Below are 24,900 nucleotides of genomic sequence, written 5' to 3'. Positions count from 1 at the left end.
ATTGGAGAGCATTTTACATCATATTCAAATAATGGGAAAATATTAACTCTCCTTATTTGTAAATTCACGTAATGTTAATCAAATTACAAAAGCCCTTTAGAAGGTAAGCAGGCCTTTAACACTCTCCTGAGTAAATCTCAAAGAAAGAATATTAATGATAAACAGCAGAATTGTAAAAGGAATATTAGAAATAGAAGTTCTAGGTCTGTTTTTCATTAGCATGATTTAGATAGTGCCCCCATAGAATATAGTAAACAGTATTCTTTTTATTTCTAGACAGTTTTATCAGCTTTGTTTTTTCTATTATTTCCTATAGAAATTTTCATTTCACTGTTATGGTTAACTTCCAAAAGCTCTTTTTTCATTTTCCAGGATGCCCTTTCACATTTTCATTTTTCTTTATTAAAGGAAACCAGATTTTCAGTATCATTGAATATCTTTTTCTATTTGAAAAAGAGATGATAAATCATAAGCTCTGACTATGGAACCAACTTTGATAAGAATAGAAAAAATAAAGGGTTTTCAATAATTACAAAAATAGTTTAGAAAAATATCCACAAATTGTGAATTTATGCATTGAAAAAGTCTTCCTCCAGTAACCTGGTTGAAAAGATGAACTAGACCCTACAGAAGTATACCATCATGAAATTTTAGACTATGGAAGAGAAAGAGAATATTCTTAAAGATTTAAGAGAGAGGGAACCTGAAACTGATAGATACGTGGCTGTGTTAATGGGCTTTTTAGAATCTTGAACAGGAATACCATAGAAGTGAATATCCTTCACTCTCATGAGCATTTTTTCAAGGAAAAGCTTTTTATTAAAAGGAAAATTTGTGCACAAGGGAAAAGGCAGAAAGGAGTCCCATCTCCCTGAGGAGTTCCATCTTCCCTTTCAGGGAAGAGTTTTAAAGGCAGTGTGTGTGGGGATGGATACTCAGGGTGCCTGATTCGCATGCGTTCAATTCCCAGATTGGTTAGCATTAAGGTAGTTTTGAGTATCATCAACCTTCCAGTTTCAACTGCTGTGGTGTCTCTGTTCTTTCAGTCAGTGGTTTTCATCTGTGGAAATCCACTTCCCTCAAAAACAACTTAGGAATATGTGTCAGGCCTTTAACTTTATCTTTCAGGGAACTGGAGTTTCGAGGAGTCTGCTGTGTGGTGGACTAACTGTCCCGCTTTTGTCCTTTAGAAACCGTGTACATACGTCAGTGGAACCAGAGATACAGCTAATCTTTTACTCCTGTGGGTCTCTGGTTATTGTCTCAGAAGTCCAAGTCTTCAGGTGCTTTGTTTTATGGAGCCTATCAAGCCTACTGTTGAAGACCATCTTCTCATTCCTTTTCCAAAATGGCTGTTCTCTTATCTTCCTGTCTCAGCAAGAGGCTGTTAAGATGTCCGATTTCTCAGTAGCAACACTACAAGCTTTAAAGTGGTGAAACAATGTGTTCCATTGTCTGAAAGAAAGTGATTTTCAGCCACAATATCTGTGCTTAAGAAAAGAATTGTTCAAATATAAATGTAGAACTATAACATGCTAGACACAAAAAGTCGTACAAATCTAATTCCCGTTTGCTCTTTCTCTAGGAACTTTAGGAAATACATCTTATTGTTAACAGATAGAGACCCTAATTTGGAAAGCCCAGCAAACGTATGAGTCCTTGCCTGATGATTGAGAAAGAATTCTCAATAGAGGCAGAGGGTCAAGGTAAAAGGGTGCTTTATTGCTCAGAAAGAAAGAGAAGGGGGAAAGGGAAAAAAAATTAAAACACGAACAGGAAGCCATCAGCCAGGTAACTGGTGGAGACAGCTCCAGCCCCCCTAGTCAGGAAGCAGGGTCTTTTATTGAAGGCTCTGCCATCATTATCTTCATTCTGATGTTGCCAGTCACCTTCTATTATGTGCTCTTTCATCCCATGGAGCTTAGCCCTAAAACAGAAACTTCACTGGGAAACTGGGGTATGCGTTGGGATCAATGCAGCAGTTGTGGGACATAAAATGTCCTGTTGTAGGGCTGTGTTTTTAGAATGAAAGAGTTAGCTGCAGGATAAGAGAAAAGTGTTTTTCAACAGCCTGACACTTTCTTTTCCGTTATTGATAGTCAGCCAAGGTCAGTAAGCTTGCCTACTCACCTCTCTCACTATCAAAATGAGTGAGTGAGCCATGAAAGAGATGTCATATTGTAGGAATTGGAATCAATTTGGGAAAGACTTAAAGGAATGCCCAAGACGCAGTTACTTAAAGGGTGTTAGATGAGTTACTTTCTAGAAGGTGAAATTCAGTTATAATGCTGTGGAGAAAATATAGATGAGTTTGCATAGTTAGAACTTTTGAAACAGATTTTACTGACAACTGGTCAAAGAGCACGCCTCGAAACCTGAAGATTGCCTGAATAAACAGTAAAAGCATTAATTAGAAGTGTGATCTTAACATTTCAGAAGTGGGAGTTTAGCCTGAGAACACAGACATTCCAGAGTTCAAGATTTCAGATTCTTAATTGTCCTTCTAGAGACATTTGTCTAGGAAAAATTCTTTTCCCTGGAAGGTATATGTTTTCGTCCCTCTCGTAATTAGTAGAGCAAGAGGACAGAGTGTACGTAACTTCACAGGTTCATTGTTTTCTCCAAGTTTCATATTTATTCAGGAACCCCAGTACATTGTCAAATCTTCATTCCAGAATGAACAAGGATTGGTCAGAGGGGAACTGGTGCAGTTACTGCTAGAAGTGATAGGAAGCAATAATATATTCCTGTTTCTAGCAATTTATCTTCATTCAGGATAATATGAATAATTATAGTTATTAAAAAGTTAGCACCTTTATTGTGATCTGTTAAAATGCATTGAAAGAAAATAACATTACCTGAAAGCCTGGTAGTGGACATGTTCCTGGAGAAAACCAGTAACAGTACAAAACAAACATACAAGAACAGAAATTTAATTCATGTGAGTATAAATTATCATAGTCATAATCATGATAACAGTGGTTTATGTTTTTAGCTATAAATATAACTGATTCTCTCACTCTCAGAAAATATCCACTGACCTGTATAATTTTGTATTTGTAATTTTGTCTCTGGTTGGAGAGGGTTCTCTAGGTTGCATAAAATTCAGATACCACAAAAACAGGACCCATGCCTGCTAACAGTCCAAAGTCCAAACTATATATATATATATATATATATATAATATATATAAATTCACATATATATGAATATATATATAAGAGAGAACAGATTAATTGACGTCTAGAATACTGAGATCATTGATAAGAAGTAGAGGGTTTAATGTTGGAGGGATATGGACACCTGTCTGAAGTAGGAAGAAAACAAAATTGATGAGTAAAAAATTAGAGAAAATCATGGTATAAGGTAGCAGTTTCTCTCCTCTGAAGCCATCAGATCCCAGTCTTTACTTTTGGTTATTAAATTTCCTTATTACTAGTGGTATGTTCAGACTTTCTTTATGATTCAGTGATGGTAGCTTACATATTTCTGAGAATTCATTCATTTCTTTCAGGTTGTCCAATTTTTGTGTAATCATTCATAGTAGTCTCATATGATACTTTGTGTTTCTGTGGTATTTGTTGTAATGAAATGTCTTTCATCTGTGATTTTAGTGTTCTCTCTCCTTGTTCCTTAATTAGTCTATATAAATTTCTGTCATTCTTGTTTATCTTTCCAAAGATTTCCAACTCTTAATTTTGTTCATTTTCTGCCTTTCTGTGTTCTATTTCAATTATTTTTGCTCTAATATTTAATCCATCTTTTCTAAGTTTGGGTTTAGTTTGCTTGTCTTTCTTCTGTTTTCTCTTTTGTCATTGTTACCTATTTTTCTATACTTCATTTCAATTATTTCAGCTGTGTTCTTGGTTATCACCATCTTGTGCTAACTTGGCTTGGTTTTTTTCTCTAGTTCCTTGTGTTGTTAAAGGTTGCATATATTTGAGATAATTCTTTTCTCTTAACCTATACACTTATTGCTGTTAAGTTCCTTTTAACCATTGCCTTTGCTACAACCCATCTGTTTTGTTTTGTTGTGTTTGTTTACATTATTGTTAGGCTCAAGTAATTTGTGAATTATCCATTGCTGTCTTATTAGCTTCATTAGTTTTAGGGATTGTATTGTTTAATTTCCAAGTATTTGCAAATTATCCAGCTTTCTTTCTGTTACTGATTTCAAGTTTTATATCATTGTGTTCAGAGAAGAGACTTGATATAATTTCTTTCTCATTAGATTTTAAAGTTCTTTTTTGTGGCATAATATATGATCTGTGCAACAAAAGATTGTGTGTGCTTGAGTAGAATGTACAGTCTTATTACACTGTTGAATGGAAAAATATGGATATGTTTATAAGTCTATTTAGTCTATAGCATTTTTTAAATCCGCTGTTTCCGTATTGATTTTCTGTCTAGATTATGTCTCCATTTTTGAGAGTGATGTCTGAAAGTTCCTATTATTATGTTGCAGTTTATTTCTTCTTTTAGTTCTGTTAGCTCTTGCTCTATGTAGTCAAGTGCTTTGACACTGGCTGCATATATATGTGGAATTGTTACATTCTTGATGAGTTGGCTAACCCCTTTATTGTTATATAATCTTACCTTGTGTTCTTTATCATTTTAGCCTAAAGTTTATTTTGTCTGAGTAGAAATACAGCTCCCCTTACTTTCTTTTGGTTACCATTAGCTTGAAACATATTTTCCATCATTTTATTTTCATTCCAAATGTGCCCTTAAAAGCTAAAATGAGTATTTTGTAGGAAGTGTGTGGTTGGATCTAATTTTTTTACCTAGGCATTATAGGCATCTTGATTGGAAAATTTAATCCTTTTAATTATTGATAGACAGGAGTTATTATTGCCATTTTGCTGTTTTCTGACAATTTTTAAGATTGTTTTGATCCTTATTTCCCTTCTTACTGTCCTTGCTGTTTTTTTTTTTTTGTCCTTGCTGATTTAATGAATTCTTTTGGCAATATTCTTTGATTCCCTTATCGTAATCTTTTGTGTATCTACTACAGATTTTTCTTTGCTTATTACCATAAAGCGTAGATAAAATATATTTATAACATCCTAATTTTAAGTTGTTAACTCTTAAATTCAGTAGCATATAGAAAGTTTATACTTTCAGTGCTTCTCACTTTTAGATTATTGGTATAATTTACTGTTTTGAAACGGTGTATCCAATAACAAATTAATGTACTTATGTTATTTTTAATATTTACGTTTTAGACATTTAATTTAGTGTTTTCAGTTATTCACCATCATTACAATGTTAGAAAATTCTTTTTGGCTAAGGACTTTCAATTACCAGTGTGTTCTACAAATATGTATGTTTTTACAATGTTAATTAGCATTCTTTTGTTTCAGGTTGAAGAATACCCATTAGCATTTCTTCTGAGGAAGATCTACTGTTGTTGAAATTCATCTGCTTTTTTAGTTTGGGAAATTATGTTATTCTTATCTCTAAAGAATAATTTTGTTGGAGGTAGCATTCTTGGTTTACAGTTTATTTCTTTCTTTATTTTAAATATATTATTCCACTCTTTCCTTTGTAAAGTTTTTAAAGTTTTGGTGAGAATTTGACTTCTCTTGTTGTGGTAGCTCATGTGTATATGATGAGTCACTTTTCTCTTTCTGCTTAAAAAATTTTCATCTTTGACTTTTTTTTTAATTGAAGTATGATTGATTTACAAGATGGTGTTAGTTTCTGGTGTGCAGCATAATGATTCAGTTGTAAATATCTATATATCTATATATCTTATCATGGGTTATTATGGATTATGGTTATCTTGTAGACTCCTACATCCTTCTTTCGCTCCTTCTCATTCTTTTTTTTTCTTTTTTCTTTTCTAACTTGATAATTTCATAATACCCATCTTATAATTTATGTATTCTTTATCCTCTTTGATTGAGATGGCTCCTGAAGCTCCCTATTGAATTATTCAGTTCTGTCACTGTATTCTTAAGCTCTAGAATCTTTTTCTATGTATTGATTTTCCTGAATTCACTTTGTTTATACAATTTTTTTCCTAATTTCCTTTAGCTGTCCTTCGGTATGTTCTTGTAATTCACTGGATTTCCTTAGCATAATTATTATAAATTCTTTGTTAGATAGTTCATAGGTCTTTATTTCTTTGGGGGAGCTTTATTAGTGTCTGTGGGTGGTGTAATGTTTACCTAATTCTTTACTTTCCTTCATTCCTTGAGTCATCTGTACATTTGATTAAGGAGTTTATTCTCTCAGACTTTAGGGATTTGCTTTGGCAGGGCAAGACCTTCACCAGTCATCTCAGTTTAGGCTACTGATTGTATATGCTGTTAGCATCTATAGGCAGGTAAAATTGGTCTTGGGGTGTGCATTTGTACAAGATCACTGATTGTGCTCTGAGATTGATGGGAATATAAATTGTTTTATAGTACTATGGAAAACACTATGAGATCATACAGCATTTGTCTTTCTCTGTCTAATTTATTTCACATAGCATAATACCCTCAGTATCCATCAGTGTTGTCAGAAATGAAAGAATTTCTTTCATTTTAATGAGTATTCCATTGTATACATTTGTGTTTTCATCTTTATATGTGTATATATTTATATTTTATATATATATATATATATAGCATTGTGTGTATATCTTTCTAATATCACATTTTACTTATCAATTTATCTACTGATAGACACTTAGTTGTTTCCATGTCTTGCTTGTGTTAAGTGAATGCTGTAGTGAATATGAGATACAGATATTTCTTCAACATAATAAGTCTGTTTCTTTTGGATGTATACCCGAAAGTGGAATTACTAGATCACATGGTTATAGTTTTAATTTTATGAGCCTCCGTCATGGTTTTGATTTCGATTTCCCTAATGATTAGTGATACTGAGAAACTTTTTAGGCAATGTTGGCCATTATGTAACTTCTTTGCAAAAATATTATATTCAGGTCTTTTGCTGATATTTTAATTGAATTTTTGGGGGGGTTTGATGTTAAGTTCTTTATATATTTTGAGTATTAACCCCTTATTATTTAGGTAATTTGTAAATATTTTCATTCTGTAAGGTTACCGTTCATTTTGTTGAATTTCTTTTGTTGTGCAGAATTTTTTTAGTTTGCTATAGTCTCACTTGCTTGTTTTTGCTCTTGTCTTTTTGATGTCATATCCAAAAATGTTCTGCCAAGACCAACAAGACCATGCTTTACTCTCTCAAGTCTAACATTTAAATGTGTCTAGTCAATTCAAGTTAATTTCTGCCGCTGTATTGTAAAGTAGGGTTAACGTTTGGAGTATTTATTTCTTCAAAGTTACTATCTGTGAATGGTAGCTGGAAAAAGCAGTTGGGAGAGTTGTTTACCTTGAGCTGCTATTGGGAGTATCTTGATGATAAGTAGATGGTTACACAAAAACTTAAGTTGTATTTGCTTTTGTATCTAATGTGTTGTCAGGTTTAAAGTAGAAAGTGCACTTCTTTATCTATGCAAACAGTAAATTCTATTTTATGTTGATAAGCTGACACTTTTAGCTCTGTTTTGATCCCCATTGAACTTAATGTTTCAAATTATAGTAATTTCTTAAATACAAAGAGTATTTATATGTAGCTAAAATCATACTTGAGTCATCGGTAGATTATTATTTTTTCTATAAGAAATTAATGCAATATTGTTTTTAGCAGGGCAGAAAAGAACTTCAGGTATCTCTTTTCCAAACGTTGGTGCTGTTGATGTTTAATGAAGGAGATCAGTTCAGCTTAGAAGAAATTAAGATGACTACTGCACTAGGTGAGTATTGTTTGTAATTGTTTATATCTGCTATAGAACAACATGCTAAATATTTTTTTTCTCATTCAGAGGATAGAGAACTGAGAAGAACCTTACAGTCATTAGCTTGTGGCAGAGCTAAAGTTCTCATCAAAAATCCGAAGGGCAGAGATGTGGAAGATGGTGACAAATTTTTGTGTAATGAGGAATTCAAACACAAATGCTTCAAGATAAAGATCAATCAGATACAAATGAAAGAAACGGTATTTGTTTTTTCTTCATCCTATTATTTCTATTATACTTTTCTGACATCTGTTACCAAGTTATTTGGGGGGAAATTGGCAGTAATTGGAATGGTGTTTTTTGTTGTTGTTGTAGTAAGAAGACGTAAAATTTATCATCCTCTTTTGAAGTGTATAGTTCAGTTCTGTTAAATATATCCACACTGTAGTGCAACAGATGATCAGAACTTTTTCATCTTAAAATAGAGCATATCTATTTTCTTTAACAACAGCTTCTCTTTTTCCTCTTGGTCCCACCCTTGGTAAACAGAATTTCTACTTTCTGTTTCTATAAATTTGATTAATTTAGATACCTCATATATGCGGACCTGTAATGGGTTTGTCTTTTTGTGACTGATCTATTTCCAAATTAGCATAACTCAAATTTCATATATGGGATTTAGCATGTAACAGGATTCCCTTCCATTTGTAGCTGAATAAGTATTTCATTATATGAAAATGTATTTTGTTTACCAGTTCATCCATCAATGAGCATTTGGGTTGCTTCCACCTTTTGATTATTGAGTATGCAAGTACTTCTTTGAGACCCTGGCTTTAGCTCTTTTGGCCTAGAGTGGGTGTGCCACATCATATGGAAACTTTTATTTTTTTGAGGAAGGTACCGTACTTTTTTCCACAGCAGTTTTACTTCTTTATAGTTTCTTCACTATTGCACAAATATTCCTATTGTTCTATATACTCTTGGCAAGATTTGTTCTTTCCTGCTTTTTTTTTTTTTTTTTTTTTTTTTTTTTTGGATAGTAGCCATTTAACTAGTGTGAAGTGTTCTCTCACTGGCATTTTGATAGGCATTTCTGTGATGATTAGTGATGCTGAGCATCTCTTAAAAGCTACTGACCATTTGCGTATCATCTTTGCAAAAACTTTTATTCAGGTATTTTACTCATTTAAAATCTGGGTTATTTGGCTTATAGTTTGTTGGATTCTAGGAATTTTTATAAATTCTGGGACATTAGCCTCTTTTTTGTACATGATTTGCAAATATGTTTTCCCACTCAGTAGGGTTTCTTTTCACTCTGTTTATGTATCCTTTGTTGCACGAAAGATTTAAGTTTAATGTAGTCTCTTGTGTCTATTTTGTTTTACGTGTGCTTTTGATATCATTGCCAAGAAATAATTATTGCTAAATGCAGTGCCATGAAGCTTTTACCTTATGTTTTCTTCTAAGAGTTTCATAGTTTTGGAGTTTTGTTTTTAATCCAGTTGAGTTAATTTTTATATATAGGTTAAGATAAAGTCCACCTTTATTATCTTGCATGTAATGTCTACTTTCCCAGCCACTTTTGAAGCAACTATTTTTTTAGATTGAGTGGTCCTCGAGCCCTGATTGAAAATCATTTGACCTCATATGCAAGGTGTTTTCCTGACCCTCTGTTTCTATGTATGGTCTGTATTTCTCTGCATTTATACTAGTACCACACTGTTTTACCATAGCTTTATGATATGTTTTGAAGTTACAGTATGAGTCATCTAACTGTCCTTTTTAAATATAATGTTAAAATGAGTTTTCAAAGTATTTTGAGGTTCATATTAGTTTGAAAATGGTTTTGTATTTCTGTAAAAAATTATTTTAGGATTTTGTTGGGGGTTTTATAGTATCTGTAGATCACTTTGGGTATTATTAGTGTCTTAACAATATTATGTCTTCTAGTGAATGGATGGCTTCCCATTTATTCATGTCTTTTAAATGTTTTTCAGTATTTTTTTTTTTTTAGTGTAGATCCTTCATCTACTTTATTAGTTTAACTTCAAAGTATGTTTTTTAAACTTGATGCTACTGTGAGAAGGTTTAGTTTTTTCTTTCTTCCTCCATTTTTCTTAGGTATAATTGTCAATTAAAATTCTATAATTTAAGAGGTACAGCTTGATGTTTTGCTATAAATATGCATTGTGAAATAATTGCTATAATAAAGCAAGTTGATATATCCCATCTTATATAGTTAGCATTTTTGAAGGTGTTACTGAGAACACTTAAGATTACACTCTCAGTAGATTTCAAACTTACAGCACCATACTGTTAAATGTATTCACCTTGCTCTATATTCAGTATCTGGAGTCTATTCATCTTGCATATTTGAAACTTTTCATCCGTTGGCCAACCCCTTCCATCCTCCTCCCCCGCCCCTTGACAACCACCATTCCATTCCTAGCTTCTGTGTGTTTGATTCCAAATATAAATAAGCTCATTCAGTATAAATTCTTTTTGTGTCTGGCTTATATTACTTAGCCTGCTGTCCTTCAGGTCCATCCATGTTTCCACAAGTGACAGGATTTCTTCCTTTTTATTAAGCCTACACGATATATCACTGTGTATATACCACATTTTGTTTTCCATTCACTCACCAGTGGACATTTAGGTTTTTCTGTGTATTAGCTATCACGAATAGTGCTGTAATAAACATCAGAGTCCAGACATCTCTTTGATCCAAATTTCAGTTTTCCATGGTGGCTGCACCAATTTACATTCCCAAGAACAGGGTATAAGGATTGCCTTTGATCCACATCCCAAGCATAACTGTTCTTTGTAGGTTTTCTGGTTTGTTTTTTGTCTTTTGATAATAGCCATCCTAATAGGTATGTTTTTGTTTGCATTTTCCTGGTAATTAGTGATGTTGAACAACTGTATAAATCTTTTGGATATTTGAATGTCTTCTTTGGGAAATGTCCATATAGATTCTCTGCCTGTGATTTAATTGGCTTAATTTTTGTTTAGTGTGAGTTGTGGAAGTTCCTTATATATTTAAGATATTAATCTCCAATTAGATATATTATCTGCAGGTATCTTACTTCATAGACTGCCTTTTTGTCTTACTGTTTCTTTTCTGTGCAAAAGCTTTTTAGTTTGATATAACCTTTACAGTGTGTCTATGTTTTCCATTTTTGTCTGTGCTTTTATTGTCATATCCAAAGAATCAAAGTCTAGAGGAATATCCCCCATTTTTATTTCAGTGTTTAAGTGTTTATGGTTTTAAATCTTTAATCTGTTTTGTGTTGATTTTATATATGGTATGAGATAAGGGTCTAGTTTCATTCTTTTGTATGTGAATACTTAACTCGCCCAATACCCATATATTGAAAAGGTTATCTCTTCCTTATTGTGTATTCTTGACATCTTTGCTGTAGGTTAGTTGACCATAGGTGCTTTGGCTTATCTGGGGTCTCTTCTTGTTTTGCTGGTCTGTATGTCTTTTTCACTCTAGTAGCATGCAATTTTGATTACTACAATTTTGTCATATATTCTGAAGACACGGAGAGTCATACTTGTATCTTATTCTTTATTGTTTTGACTATTCAGTGTTTTTCCAGGTTCCAAAATTTTTAAAAGAATTTTTAAATGTTTCTTTTAAAAATTCCATTTTGATTTTGATAGAGATTGTAAAATCTGAATCTGAAGATCACTTTGGATAATATGGACTTCTTAATATTATACCTTACAGTCCATGGACAGGGCATGTCTTTCCATTCGTGGGTGTTTTTAGGTTTTGTTTTGTTTTTTTTTTTTTCTTTTTCAGATATATTTGTCGATATTTTGTAGTTTTCAGTACACAAGTCTTTTTTAAATGGGAGTTGTTCAATCGTCACTATTTTATTCTTTTTGATGCCTTAATACAATTGTTTTCTTCATTTCCTTCTTGTTTAGGTTACTGTTACAATGTTTAGAAATGAAACTACTCTTTGTAGGTTGATTTTGTACCTGCAACTTTACAGAATTCACATTAATAATTTTTTTCTGTGTGGAATTTTTAGTATTTTCTTTGTATAGGATACCATCTCCAAACAGACATAGGCTTCTTCTTACCTGATTCAGATGTGTTTAATTATTATTTTTTCTCTCTCTAATTGTTCTAACTAGGACTTCTAGTTTGTTGCAAAGGAGAGGTAAGAATGAACATACTTGCCTTCATCCAGATATTAGAGGAAAAGCTCTCCAAGTTTCAGATGCTAGCTGTAGGATTTTATTGTGTGGGGTTATATTCTTCCTAGACTTCATCTTTTTAGAGTATTTTGTTTTTACTACAAAAAGTTATTAAATTTTTTCAGTGCTTTTTTTGTGCATTTCATGGGATAATCATGTTTTTTAAATCCTTCATTATGTTAATGTGGCATATCACATTGATTGTTTGTGGTGAAAAATCCTTCATCCCATGAATAAATTCTACCCGGTCATGGTATGTGTTTCTTTTAATGTGCTGTTGAATTTGTTTTTCTAGTATTTGTGAAGGTATGATTATTTTCTTAATTTCCTTTATAATTGTTCATTGTTAGTATGTAGCAGTGCAGCTGATTTTTGTGTGTTGATTGTATGCAGAAATTTTTCTTCATTCAGTTGATGAATGTTAACAGGTTTTCTTGTATGTAATTTTCAGGATTTCCTATGTGAAATATAATGTCATTGTGAACAGAGATCTTTTTCCTTATTCCTTTCTTATTTGGGTGCCTTTTATTTATTTTCTCCCTAATTGCTTTGGCTAGGACTTCCAGTACTGTGTTAATAGAAGTGGTGTGAGGGGTGCAATTGTAGCTTTCTCTGATCTTACAGCAAAACCTTCTGAGTCTTTTGCCATTGAGTATAATATTACTAGGCTTTTAAAATGAGGCCTCCCATTATGTTGAAGTAGTATGCTCCTACCCCTTAGTTTGTTTTGTGTGTGTGTGTGTGTTTTAATCAAGAAAGTGTGTTGATTCATATCAGATGCTTTTTCTTCTACAGTTGAAATGATCAGGTGGGTTTTATACTTCACTTAAAAAATATTTTTTCCAGCTTGAGATATAATTGGCATGTAAGTTTGCCAGTTTAAGGGGTACAATGTGATAACTGGATACGTGTATATATTGTAAAATGTTTACCACAGTAGGACAGTGAGGTTAGTTAACACAACTAGTGCCTCATAATTCATTGTATTATTGTTGCTGTGGGTAGAACATATATCTCCACTCCCATAGCAGTGTGCAAGTACACAGTACGATACTGCTAACTATAATCACTATGCTATATACTTCATCTTATACTCATCTAGTAACAAAATTTGTACAATTGACCCATTCCTGCCTACTTTACCCCCTGTTGGCCACCATGTTTCTCTATCAGTTTGATGTTTGCAGATTTTAAATATCAGAGAGATGATATGCTATTTGCCCTTCTCTGTCTGACTTATGCTTATGGCTTAGCATAACACCTTCAAGGTTCATGTTGTGTATTGTAGAATTTCCTCTCTTATTTTTTGGCTGAATACGATTCCATTTTATTTATATACTTTCCATTTTCTTTATATGTTTATCTGTCAGTGGCCAATTAGGTTGTCTAATACTTGGTGATTGAGAATAATGCCATAATAAATATGCAGTATAGTTATCTCTGTAAGTTATTAATTTCATCATCTTCAGATACACAGAAGTAGAATTGCTAGGTCACATGGTAGTTCTAGTTTTAATTATTTGGGGAACCTTTCTACTGTTTTCAATAGTGGTTGAACCAGTTTGCAACGCACAAATAGTGCACAGGGTTCTTTTCTGCACATCTTCACCACCACTTGTTATTTGTTAGCGTTTTGTTGATAGCCTTTCTAACAATAAGAGGTGATATCTCATTGTGGTTTTGATTTATATTCCCCTGATGATTAGTGATGTGGAGCATGTTTTCATGTACATGTACAATGTTTTATCTCTGATATTGTAGAAAAAGTTTTCAGTTTTTCTCCATTGTGGGTTATGTTACCTGTGGTTTTGTTGGATACTGCCCTAATTAACTTGAGTTGTGTCCCTTCCACATCTATTCCATTGAGAGTTTTTATCATGAATGAACGTTGTGTTTTGTCAAGTGCTTTTTCTATATATTCTAAATATATTTCTATATATTCATCTATATATTCAGATGATCATGAGATTTTTATTTTATTTTATTTTCCTCTAAGAAAACAAGTAAAGTTTAATTTTATTTAATTTTATTTTTTATTGAGGTGGTGTATGTACAATATATTTGAGGAGTAGAGGTAGTATTTAATTATTTTGCAGAATACACTCCATTACCTATTATTACAATGTAATGGCTCTAATCCCCTGTTATATAATATATCCTTGTTGCTTATGTATTTTATACATAGTGGTTTATATCTCTTAATCCCATAACCCTACTTTGTCCCTACCTCCTTCTTTCTCCAGACACTCTGGTAGCCATAAGTTTGTTTTCTATATCTGTAAATCTGTTTCAGTTTTGTGTATACATTCACTTTTGCTGTTTTTAGAAACCATAAATAAGTGATAAAAAATATTGGTCTTTGACTTGTTTACCTTACCATAAAATTCTCTAGGCCCATCCACAGTGCTTCAAATTTCATTCTTTTTTGTGACTGAGTAATAATCCATTAAACATCCAGATTTAGATCTAAGATCTACCTGTCTGTCTGTCCATCTGTCTCTTCATCTGTTCATCTTTCTGACTATTCATCCACATTTCATCTGTCTTACCTCCACATTTTCTTTATCCATTTATCTGTAAATGGGCACTTGGGTTGCTTCTATTTTCTCAGCTATGGTATGAACATTGAGGTGCATGTATCTTTTCAAAGTAGTGTTTTTGTTTGTTCCAGATATATACCCAGGAGTGTAATTGATAGATCATATGGTAGTTCTATTTTTAGTTTTGGGGGGAACTCTCTGTATTATATTCTATAGAGGCTGCACCAGTTGACATTCCCATCAGTAGTGTACAAGGGTTCTCAGTTCTTCGCATCCTCACCAACATGTGTTATTTGTATTCTTTTTGTTGATAGCTATTTAGGCTATCACTTTTTTTCCCTGTATACCGTAAATTTTTGATTTGTGATTACCTTGGAGTTTGTATACATTTACCTATAATTATATCTAAATAACTGTAGTCATTTAAGTTCAGATACAGTCTAAAATGATTTACAGTATTTAATTCCCTCCCCAATATTTTGTTTTTGATGTACTATTTTACATCTTCAGGCTTATACCTTAATTTATTGTAGTTATAGTTGCTTTTACAATATTTTGTCTTTTAATTTACATAATGTCATATTTTAGTGATCTTCAATTCCTACTGTATGTCTGCCTTTGCTATTGGGGTTTTCCTTTTCCTAGAGATTCTTACTTCCTTCACATTTAGAGAAGACTCTTCAGCATTTCTTGTATGGTGGATTTAATGTTGATGCATTCTTTAAGTGTTTGAGAAATAATCTGCAATGTTGTGTCAAATTCTAGTGTAGAGCACAATTTTTCAGTTACACATGAAGATACATGTATTCATTGTCACATTTTTTAAATTTCTGTTTATTTTTTCAAGGTTTGTTCCTTGCTCTTTCAGTTACGGGTAGTTACTCTGCCTTCTCAGTTTACTTAATTTTCTCCATGTTTATGAATTTAGGTAAAACATTTATATGTTATGGTCTTGAAAGGGGTGTTCTTATATGGGAGCAACCATGTAGACTGTGTGTGACCAATACCTTTGTTGGGAAGGCTGGCTTGATGTCAATGCCAGTCACTTCTTTCCTCAAAGTATGCTAGCATCTAGCACCTTTGTAGGGGCTGGAGCTGGAGACGGAAGACATAAAGCCTGTGTAGGGTGTAAGGGCAGGGCTTCCTCCCTGTTCAGTGGCCATCACCACCCTGTCAGTGTTGGGGTCTGACCCCGAGTTGCTAGACTAGAAGCCCTGATGATCAGGCTTGAGCTGGCTCTGTTTCCTTTAAGTGTGTATTTTTCCTTCCTCTCACACCAGGATCTTTGCCCCAAAGAAGGGAAGTGCTGAAACAAATGGAGCTTGTGAACTTTCAGAGTGATGTTCTGCCAGTGTAGGTGTCTGTGGCTCTGTTCAGATAAAGACCATGGAATGCATCATTTCTTTTGTCGTGTCTGCCCTAGATCTAGTGCTGTGCTCCACCATGGAGTGAACTTGGCTAAGTGTTTACTAGGCTTGTGAGTGGGTGCACAGTGAGGTGGCCACAGGAAACCCTGTTGCCACACTGCCATCAGAGATCTGGGCTGCTTCTGGGGTCCTGCTTGAGTAAGTGCCAACAATGGCTTCCACCATCACGTCTAGGCTCCACCTGTAGGTGGGTTGCCTCAACATCCCCAGGTAAAATCTATTCCCAGGACCTAACACTGCTAGATCTGCTGCCAAACTGTGGCATGGATTAAACAGGCCTTGGACATTCACTTGACTTGAGCTGATAAGCGAGGTAAAGTGGTTATGGGAATCTGGCAGCCACCAGGTCAGACCTCTGTCTACCCGTCTATAGGTAAGCTAGTACCCACATGATCCTCACAGAGTTCAGGCTTCAGTTCCCTTTTTGTCTGTTTCAGTGGTCTTCCAAATAGCCAGGGGTACTTGTGTCTTACATGTAGGGCTCCAGGACTGATGTTTCCAGTCATTGATTGGCTTGGCGTGCTCACTTACCAAGGCAGGTGTCCACGCATGCAAACTCTCTTGTTCTCTTGGTCTGCCTCTAGGGGCATATGTTTAAACTGATTTTTTTCTTGTCATACGCTAATACATGTATATCTTTTCTTACAATCTGAGTTATGCAGGAGTCCTTCTGCCAGTTTCCAGTTTTCATGCAGAATTGTTCCACATGTGATATGTATTTGGTATGTTGTAGGGGAGTTAATGTCCTCTTACTCCGCCATCTTTATCTCTCTCTGATGTTTCATTTTATTAATACATTCATTGAGTATCATCTGGTCAACCGTCTTTGCATATTCGAGTTAAATCCAACTTGGTCAAGGTGTAAAATCCCTTTAGTGTGGTTTTGAACATGGCTTCCTAATATTTTCTTGAGAACGTTTGCATCTGTACTCATCACGGTTATCGGTCTATAGTTTGTCTTATTGTTTTCTTACCTGGCTTTATTTAAAGTAAGTGCAATGCTGGCCTCATACGCTGTGTTTCGAAAAGTTTCCTCATCCTCAGTTTTTCTGCAAGTGTTGAGAAGGTTTGGTGTTAAATTTTCTTTGACTGTATTGGACAGGCTGTCTGGTCCAGGGGTTTTCTGTGTTGAGAAGCTTTTGATTACTGATTCAGTGTCTTTACTCATTACTGTTCTCCTCAGATTCCTTATTCTTTCCTGATTCAGTCTGGGTAGGCTGTATATTTCTAGCGACTTACTTCTTTCTTCCGTAGTATTTTGTTTGTTGGCATGTCATTGTCCATGGTACTCTTTTATGAGCCTGTGTATCTTTCTAATTTCTTAATATATGCATCTATCACTATAAACTTTCCCCTCAGAACTGCTTTTGCTGCATCCTACAAATTATGACATTTGTTTTGAGAAAATTTTTAAATTTCCCTTTTGATTTCTTTTGACACATTGGTTGTTGAGAAGCTTATTTTTACTTTCTGCGCATCTGTAGGTTTTCCAGCTTTTCTCTCATTTTTGATTCCTAATTTTATACAATGATGATTATAAAAGATAGCTGATATTATTTAAATTTTTTTTAATTTGCAAACATTTGTTTTGTTTTCTGTCATACAGTCTTTCCTGGGGATCTCTCCTGTTCACTGTAAAAGAACATATATTCCGCTGCTGTGGGATGAATACCCTATGTGTGTCTGTTAAATCCATTTCTTCTAAACTATAGTTAAATTCCAATGTTTTCTTATTGGTGTTCTGTCTAGATTTCCTGTTCATTGCTGTAAGTAGGAGGTTGAAGTCTCCTATGCTCGTTTTATTGTCCTCAATGTATTTCAGTGCTCCAGTGTTGAGTGCATATATTTTTATGATTGTTGTATTTTCTTTATGCACTGACCTTTTTCATTATATAATGAACTTTGTCTTTTGTTACAGTTTTTTGCTTGAAATTTCTTTTGTCTAATATAAATATATAGCTTTAAGTTTCCACTTGCATGGAATATTTTCTTCCATCCCTTCACTTTGAGTCCATGTGTGTTTTTAGAGCTGAAATTTGTCTCCTGTAGGCAACGTATAGCTGGGTTGTTTTTTTTTTTTTTAATACCTAGCCATTCTGAGCCATCTGGTTGGTGAATTCAATCCATTTACTTATAGAGTTATGATTGATATGTAAATACTTATTTCTGCCATATTATTGTTTGTCTTTTGGTTGTTGTTAATTCATTATTTCTTTTCCCTCTGTCTCTGACTTTATAATTGGAGGGGGTTTTTTTTGGTTTTTTTTTTTTTTTTTTTTTTTTCTGGTGATATGCTCCACTTGCCTCTTTTATGATGTTTCATGACTATATTACGGATATTTGCTTTTGTGGTTATTATGTCTTATGTAAAATATCTTACAGTTAAACTAGTTCTTTTTATGCTTGTAGCAGCTTATCTTTATTTGCCTGTGAAGGTTCTACCCTTTTCGCTTATGCTTTTATATTATTAATGTCATGACTTACTTCTTTTATGCTGTGAATTCATTAATAAATTATAGTAGCTATGGTATTTTTAATGCTGTTTCCTTTGACATTTAGACTGTCATTAAGTGGTTAACACAGTATTGTAGTATAGAACTATAGTTTTTTTATTCTAATTTCACCTTACTTGAGTTTTAAGAACTTTCATATGTTTTTGTGTAACTAGCATTTTCATGTCAGCCTAAAGAATTCCTTTCAGCATTCTTGAGGGTGTTGAGCCCTCCTCCCCTCAGCTTTGTTTCTCTGAGGATGTCTTTATTTCTCCTTCCTATCTGAAGGATAACTCTGCCCAATTAAATATTCTTGGCTGGCAATTTTCATCTTTTAAAACTTTGAGTGTATTATTCCATTATCTCTTGGTCTGTAGTTTCTGTGCATTGAGATAAAAGGATGTTCTGTTAATTTCATGAACTTGTACATTCATTCCCTACCCAAGATTTGGGATGTTCTCAGCTATTGTTTCTTAAAATAGACTATTTCTCTCTTTTCCTTCAGCTATTTCAGTTATTTTTGCATTTACTTTTTCTGGTTGGTCTGATAGTATGTGATTTCTTTTATTTCTTTTTCTAATAATTCTTTTTAGTGAATGGGAGTGTAACAATTTTTGTTTTTGATTTTACATCCTGCAACTTTACTGAATTTGTTGACTAGTTCTAGTAATTGTTTTCGTGGAGATTTCAGGATTTTCTACATGTAAGGAAGGTCATTGGCAAAGAAGACAGTTTTATTCCTATTTCTGCTTTGGATTACATTTGTTAGTTTTTTCTTACCTGATTTCTCTGTGACTTCCAATATTATGTTGACAAGAATGGTAAACGTGGGCATCCTTGTCTTGTTCTGATCATAGAGTAAAAGATTTCAAACTTGAAAGCTGTGATGTTGTGGGGATTGTTATAACTGTTCCTTATACATTCAGGTATACCCAGTATTGAGAGTTTTAAATATGAAAGGATATTGAATATTATCAGATGCTTTTTCAGAATCTATTGCAATTATTATATAATTTTTATTTTTTATTCTATTAATGTTTTCTATGGCAATTATTGATTTCTGTATTTTGAACTATTCTTGTGTTCCAAGAGTAATACAGCCAGAGCATACTGTATGACATTTTGCTAACATTTGGTTGAGAATTTTTGCACATTCATCAAGGGTATTTTCCTGTAGTTTTCTTTTCTTGTGGTGCCTTTTCTGCCTTTAATATAATGGTAACACAGGCTTTTAAAAATAAAATAGGGGCGTATTCCCTCCACTTCAGTTTTTGGAAGAGTGAGAAAATTGACCTTAGTTCTTTCAATGATCAGTAATTTTCACCAGTGAAGCCCTGTGATCTTGGTCTTTCTGTGTTGAGAGGTTTTCTGTTGCTAACTTGGTATCCTTACTACTAATTTGTTCAGGTTTTCTGGTTCATTGAGGTTGATTGTATGTTTCTAGGAATGTTTAGTATCTTCTAGCTTTCCAATTTGTTGGTGCATAATTGTTCATCGTAGTCTCTTACAGTCATTTGTGTTTTTTGGTGTCCATTGTAATATCTTATTTAATATATAATATTATTTATTTGAACCCTCTGTTTTTTTGTTGGTATGTTTAGCTTTAAAGGGTTGTTCATTTTATGTTTTAAAAAATTGAGCCCTTAGATTCTTGATCTTCTCTTTGTTTGTATTATTTTCTGTTTTATTTATTTCTTCTAAAATCTTTATCTCCGTACTCTGTTAACTTTGGTCTTAATATGTTCTTGCTTTTCTGGTTCATTGGAGTGCCAAGTTAGATTGCTTATTTGAGATATTTCCCTTTTTTCGGTATAAGCATCTGTCGCTAAACTATCTTAATACTGCTTTTGCTGCATCTTGACATTTTGGTACTTTATGTTTCTATTTTTGTTTCATGCTATTTTTATTTTCCTTTTTTCTGATTTGGCTCCTTGATTTTTCATGACTGTATTGTTTATTAATTTCCCTACATATGTGAATTTTGCAGCTTTATATCCTGTTATTGACTTTTAGTTTCACAGTGTTTTGATTGTTACAGATTTGTAATATAATTTGAAATCAGGAAGCAACGTGTTTGAAAAAACTATTTGGCATCATTTCATTATTTTAATTACATTTTTACTATGAACAAATATACGATGTATCCTATTGAATATTCCATGTAGAATTGTGAAGAAGGTGTATTCTGCTGCTGTTCAGTGGACATTTCGTTGCAATGTTCTATATGTCTGTTAGGTCCATTTGTTAAAGAATGGTTTAAGTTCATTTTTACTTTGTTTTCTTCCCAAGTGATCTATTGCTAAAAGTAGGCTATTGAATGAAGTCTCCTACTTGCTGTTACTGTGTTGTGTGTTTCTGCCTTTAGATTTGTTAGTGTTTGTTTAATATACTTAGCTTCCCCAAGGTTGGGTACACATATATTTACATTTGTTACATCCTCTTGATATACTGATTTCTTTTTCATTATATAATGACATTTATGTCTCTTACGGTGTTTGATTTAAAAGTCTCTTTTCATATAAATTTAGCTCTGTTTTTCTTTTTAAAGCCTTCAATTTTGTATTCTTCATTACGTTTTAAAAGACTAATTTTTGAGACATAATAACATATAAACATTATATTAGTTTCACGTATACTGTATAATGATTTGATAGTTGTATTTGTTGTGAAATCACCATTGTCTAAGTCTAGTGAACATTTGCCATTACACATAATTGCAAATTTGTTTCTTTGGATAAGAACTTTAAAGATTTACTCTCTTAGAAGCTTTCAAATATGCAATACACTATATATTAATTATAGTCACTGTGCTGTACATTCCGTCCCCATGACTTACTGAATCTGTAACTGGAAGTGTGTACTTTTTAATCCTCTTTAGCCATTTTGCCCACTATCCATCTTCCCCCTCTGGCAACCACCATTTTATTTTCAAAACTCATGAACTCAGTTTCTTTCTTTTTTTTTTTAATTAAAAAATTCACTGGTGAAATCATGTGATACTTCTTTCTCTCTGCCTGACTTACTTCACTTAGCAAAATGCCCTCAACTTTTATCCATGCTGTTGCAAATGGCAAGATTTCATTCTTTTGTTTTTTTGTCTGAATATTTCATTGTAGGTAGTTCCACATCTTCTTTATTTATTATTCATTGACAGACAGGTTGTTTCCATGTTTTGGCTATTGCAGATAGTTCTGGAATGAACATAGGGTGCGTGTATCTGTGGATAAATACTTGGAAGTAGAATTGCTGTATTATATGGTTTTGAGAACTTTTCATATTGTTTTCCTCGGTGACTGCGTGAATTTATATTCCCACCAGTGGTGCAGAAGGGTTCACTTTTCTCCACATCCTCACCAAAATAATTGTATTTTTTCTTTTTGATAATATTGTTCTAACTGGTGTGAGGGTATATCTTACAGTTTTGATTTGCATTTTCCTGATAATTAGTGATGTTTAGCATCTTTTAATGAACCTGGTGGTCATATGTCCTCTTTGGAAAAATGTCTTTTCTGATCCTCTGTCCATTGTTAGGTAAGATTTTAAAAATTTGAGTTGTATGAGTTCTTTCTATTTTAAACATTAATCTCTTATAAGATGTATGATATGCATATGTGTTCTACCATTTTGTAGGCTGCCTTTTCTTTTTGTTGATGGTTTCCTCTGCAGGGCAGAACTTTTAGTTTGATGTATTCATTTTTCTTTTGTTACTGTTACTTTTGCTATGAAATCCAAAAAATCATCACCAAGGTCTGTGTCTTGGTGTTGATCACCTATGCATTTATCCTAAGAGTATTAAGTTATCAGATCTTATATGTAGACTTTTATCCATTTGGAATTTATATTTTTGTAGAGTGTGAAATAGTGGTTCAGTTTTATTTTGTGCAGTTGACATTCCAGTCTTCCAAGCACTATTTATTGAAAAGATTTTCCAAGCACCATTTATTGAAAAGAGTTTCTTTCCCCAACTGTATATTTTTGAGTTCTTTATCCTACGTTAGTTAAACATGTATGCATGGGGTTTTTTTTTCCTGGCCTTGATATTCTGTTCCATTGATCTATGTGTTTGTTTTTATGTCAGTGCTGTACTGCTTGTATTATTATAGCTTGTAATAAAATTTGAAATTAGGAAGCATGGTTCATCTCACTTTGTTCTTTCTTAATATTGTTTTGGCTATTTGGGATCTTTGTGATTCCATACAAATTTTAGGATTCTCTATTTTTGTGAAAAATGCCATTGGAATATATAGTGATGCCATTGAATCTATAGACTGTTTTAGGTAGCATGGACACTTTAGTAATATTCTTGTAAGCCATGAACATGGAATATCGTTCCATTTGTTTTGTATCTGTGATTTCTTTAATTGATGTTTTCAGTGTAAATGTCTTTTATCTCCGTTATATGTACTCATGGACATTTTACTCTTTTTGATGAAATTGTAAATGAGATTTTCTTAATTTCTTTTTCTGAGTGTTTATAGAGTATAGAACTGCAGAAGATTTGATGCATTGATTTTGTGTCTTTTAGATTTTTTAATGAATTTATTTTATAGTACTGATAATTTCTTATGGAATCCTTAGGTTTTTTATCTATATGATATTTTGTCAGTTGCCAATAGTGACAGATTTGCTTCTTCCTTTTTGATTTGAATGCTATTTATTTCCATTACTTGTGAAATAACTCTTTGACTAGAATTTTTAATACTACGTTGAATAAAATTCTGCAAGTGGGCATCCCTGTCTCATTCCTGATTTTAGAAGAAAAGCTTTGAGGTTTTCACCATTGAATATGATGTTAAATTAAGTGTGGGCTACTCATATACTGCCTTTACTATGGTGAGATACATTTCCTTTATACTCCCTTGATTGAGAGTTGTTATCATAAATGTATTTTGGATTTTGTCCAGTGTTTTTTCTGCATCTGTGACGTCTATGAGATGATCATACTGTTTCATTCTTCATTACTGTTAACATGTTGTACCACGGTAATTGATAGCTTGTTATTGAACCAGTCTTGGCTTGCCTCCCTGGTATAAATCCCACTTGATCATGGCATATGAGCGTTTTAATGTATTAGATTTGGTTTGCTAGTATTCAAGATTTTGCACCTATGTTCATCAGGGATATAAGCCTGTAATTTTTATTTCTTGTGATGTCATTTGGTTTAAGCATACAGCTAATACTGGCCTCATAAAATGAGACTGAAGTACTACTTCCCTTTCTGTTTGGGTGAGTTTGAGAATTGCTATTAAATCTTCTTTAAGTATTTGGTTAGAATTCACCCGTGAAGTCTTCCTGTCCTGGACTTTTGATTTGGGGGAGTTTTGGGTTTTGTTGTGTTTTGGTTTTTTTTTAACAATGTCCATAGTAATCAGTCTGTTTTTGTTTTCTCTTTCTTCCTGATTCAGTGTTTGTAACTTGTATGTTTCTATCTATTTATCCATTTCTTCTAGGTTGTCAAATTTGTTGGTATTTCAGTGTTTATTATAGTCTCTTGTGAAACTTAATTTTTGTGTGTTTGTGTTACCAGATGTAACAGATGCTTCCCTCTTTCATTTGATTTTATTTTAGTTCTGTATTGTTTGTTGCGTTTAGTAAAATTTTGACTAATTATTTGTTTTTTTCCTAAGAACCAGCTCTTATTTCCATTTATCTTTGTGTTGTCCTATTATTCTGTTTCATTAAGTGGAGTCCTGATTTTTGCTGTTTCCCCTATAAACTTTAGGCTTCTATTGTTCTACTATTTGTAGTTCCGTTGCTATTATCAGGTTGTTTATTTGAGCATTTTTGTTTCTTCACGTAGTCATTTATTGCTATATCTTTATTCTTATTGCTTCTTTTACTGTATGCTCTAGTTTTGGCATGTTCTATTTCTATTATTATTTGTCATAATGTATTTTTTATTTGTTTTGGTTTATTAGTTGACCTATTAGTTGTTCCTAGCATGTTTTTAATAAATATCCACATATTTATGATTTTTGTAGCTTTCTACTGGAATTGATACGTTATTTCAAACCATTTTGCCTGGAGAAGATGATTGATTGACTTCAGACTCTTAACTTCATTGAGAATTTGTTCTGTGGCCTAATACATGACATACCTTGTGGAATGTCCCACATGTACTTAAGAAGGGTATATATTCTAATGGTTTTGGATAGAATGTTTTGTATATGTCTGTTAAGGCCATCTGGTTTAGCATAATATGTCAGGCAGATGTTCCTTTATTGATTTTCTGTCAGGAAAATTGATGAAATCGGAGTATTAAAAGTTCCCCACTATTATTGTATCACTCTCTATTTCTTAGTTTAGGCCTATATTTCAGTTCTCTCGTAGGAAATGAAACTTATCTTTCAGTCCTGCCTCAGATCTTGGTTGTCTGTCACAGCTTTGCAGTTGTTCCAGAAGCCTGTTTTAATTTTTAATGGCTTCCAGTAGTTGAGAGGGAACCAAGACCTCTCAGTTTCCAAAAGGGTGCA

At 33.1% G+C, this 24,900-nt stretch overlaps 1 protein-coding gene across 1 annotated transcript in view; it reads left to right on the top strand.

Annotated features, from left to right (window-relative positions):
• Positions 1 to 2,878: 2,878 nt before the first annotated feature.
• Positions 2,879 to 24,900, top strand: part of LOC135320390 (cullin-4B-like) — a 38,702-nt gene continuing 16,680 nt past the window's right edge. The window contains exons 1-3 of the mRNA XM_064483473.1: positions 2,879 to 2,941; positions 7,666 to 7,771; positions 7,841 to 8,013. Of these exons, the coding sequence (XP_064339543.1) occupies positions 2,879 to 2,941; positions 7,666 to 7,771; positions 7,841 to 8,013 (342 nt within the window). The remainder of the gene's footprint in view (positions 2,942 to 7,665; positions 7,772 to 7,840; positions 8,014 to 24,900) is intronic.

This window comes from Camelus dromedarius, chromosome Y, assembly GCF_036321535.1.
Source record: "Camelus dromedarius isolate mCamDro1 chromosome Y, mCamDro1.pat, whole genome shotgun sequence".
Lineage (NCBI taxonomy): Eukaryota > Metazoa > Chordata > Mammalia > Artiodactyla > Camelidae > Camelus > Camelus dromedarius.
Note: the sequence above shows the minus strand (reverse complement) of the source record. Positions and strands in the feature narration are given on the sequence as shown.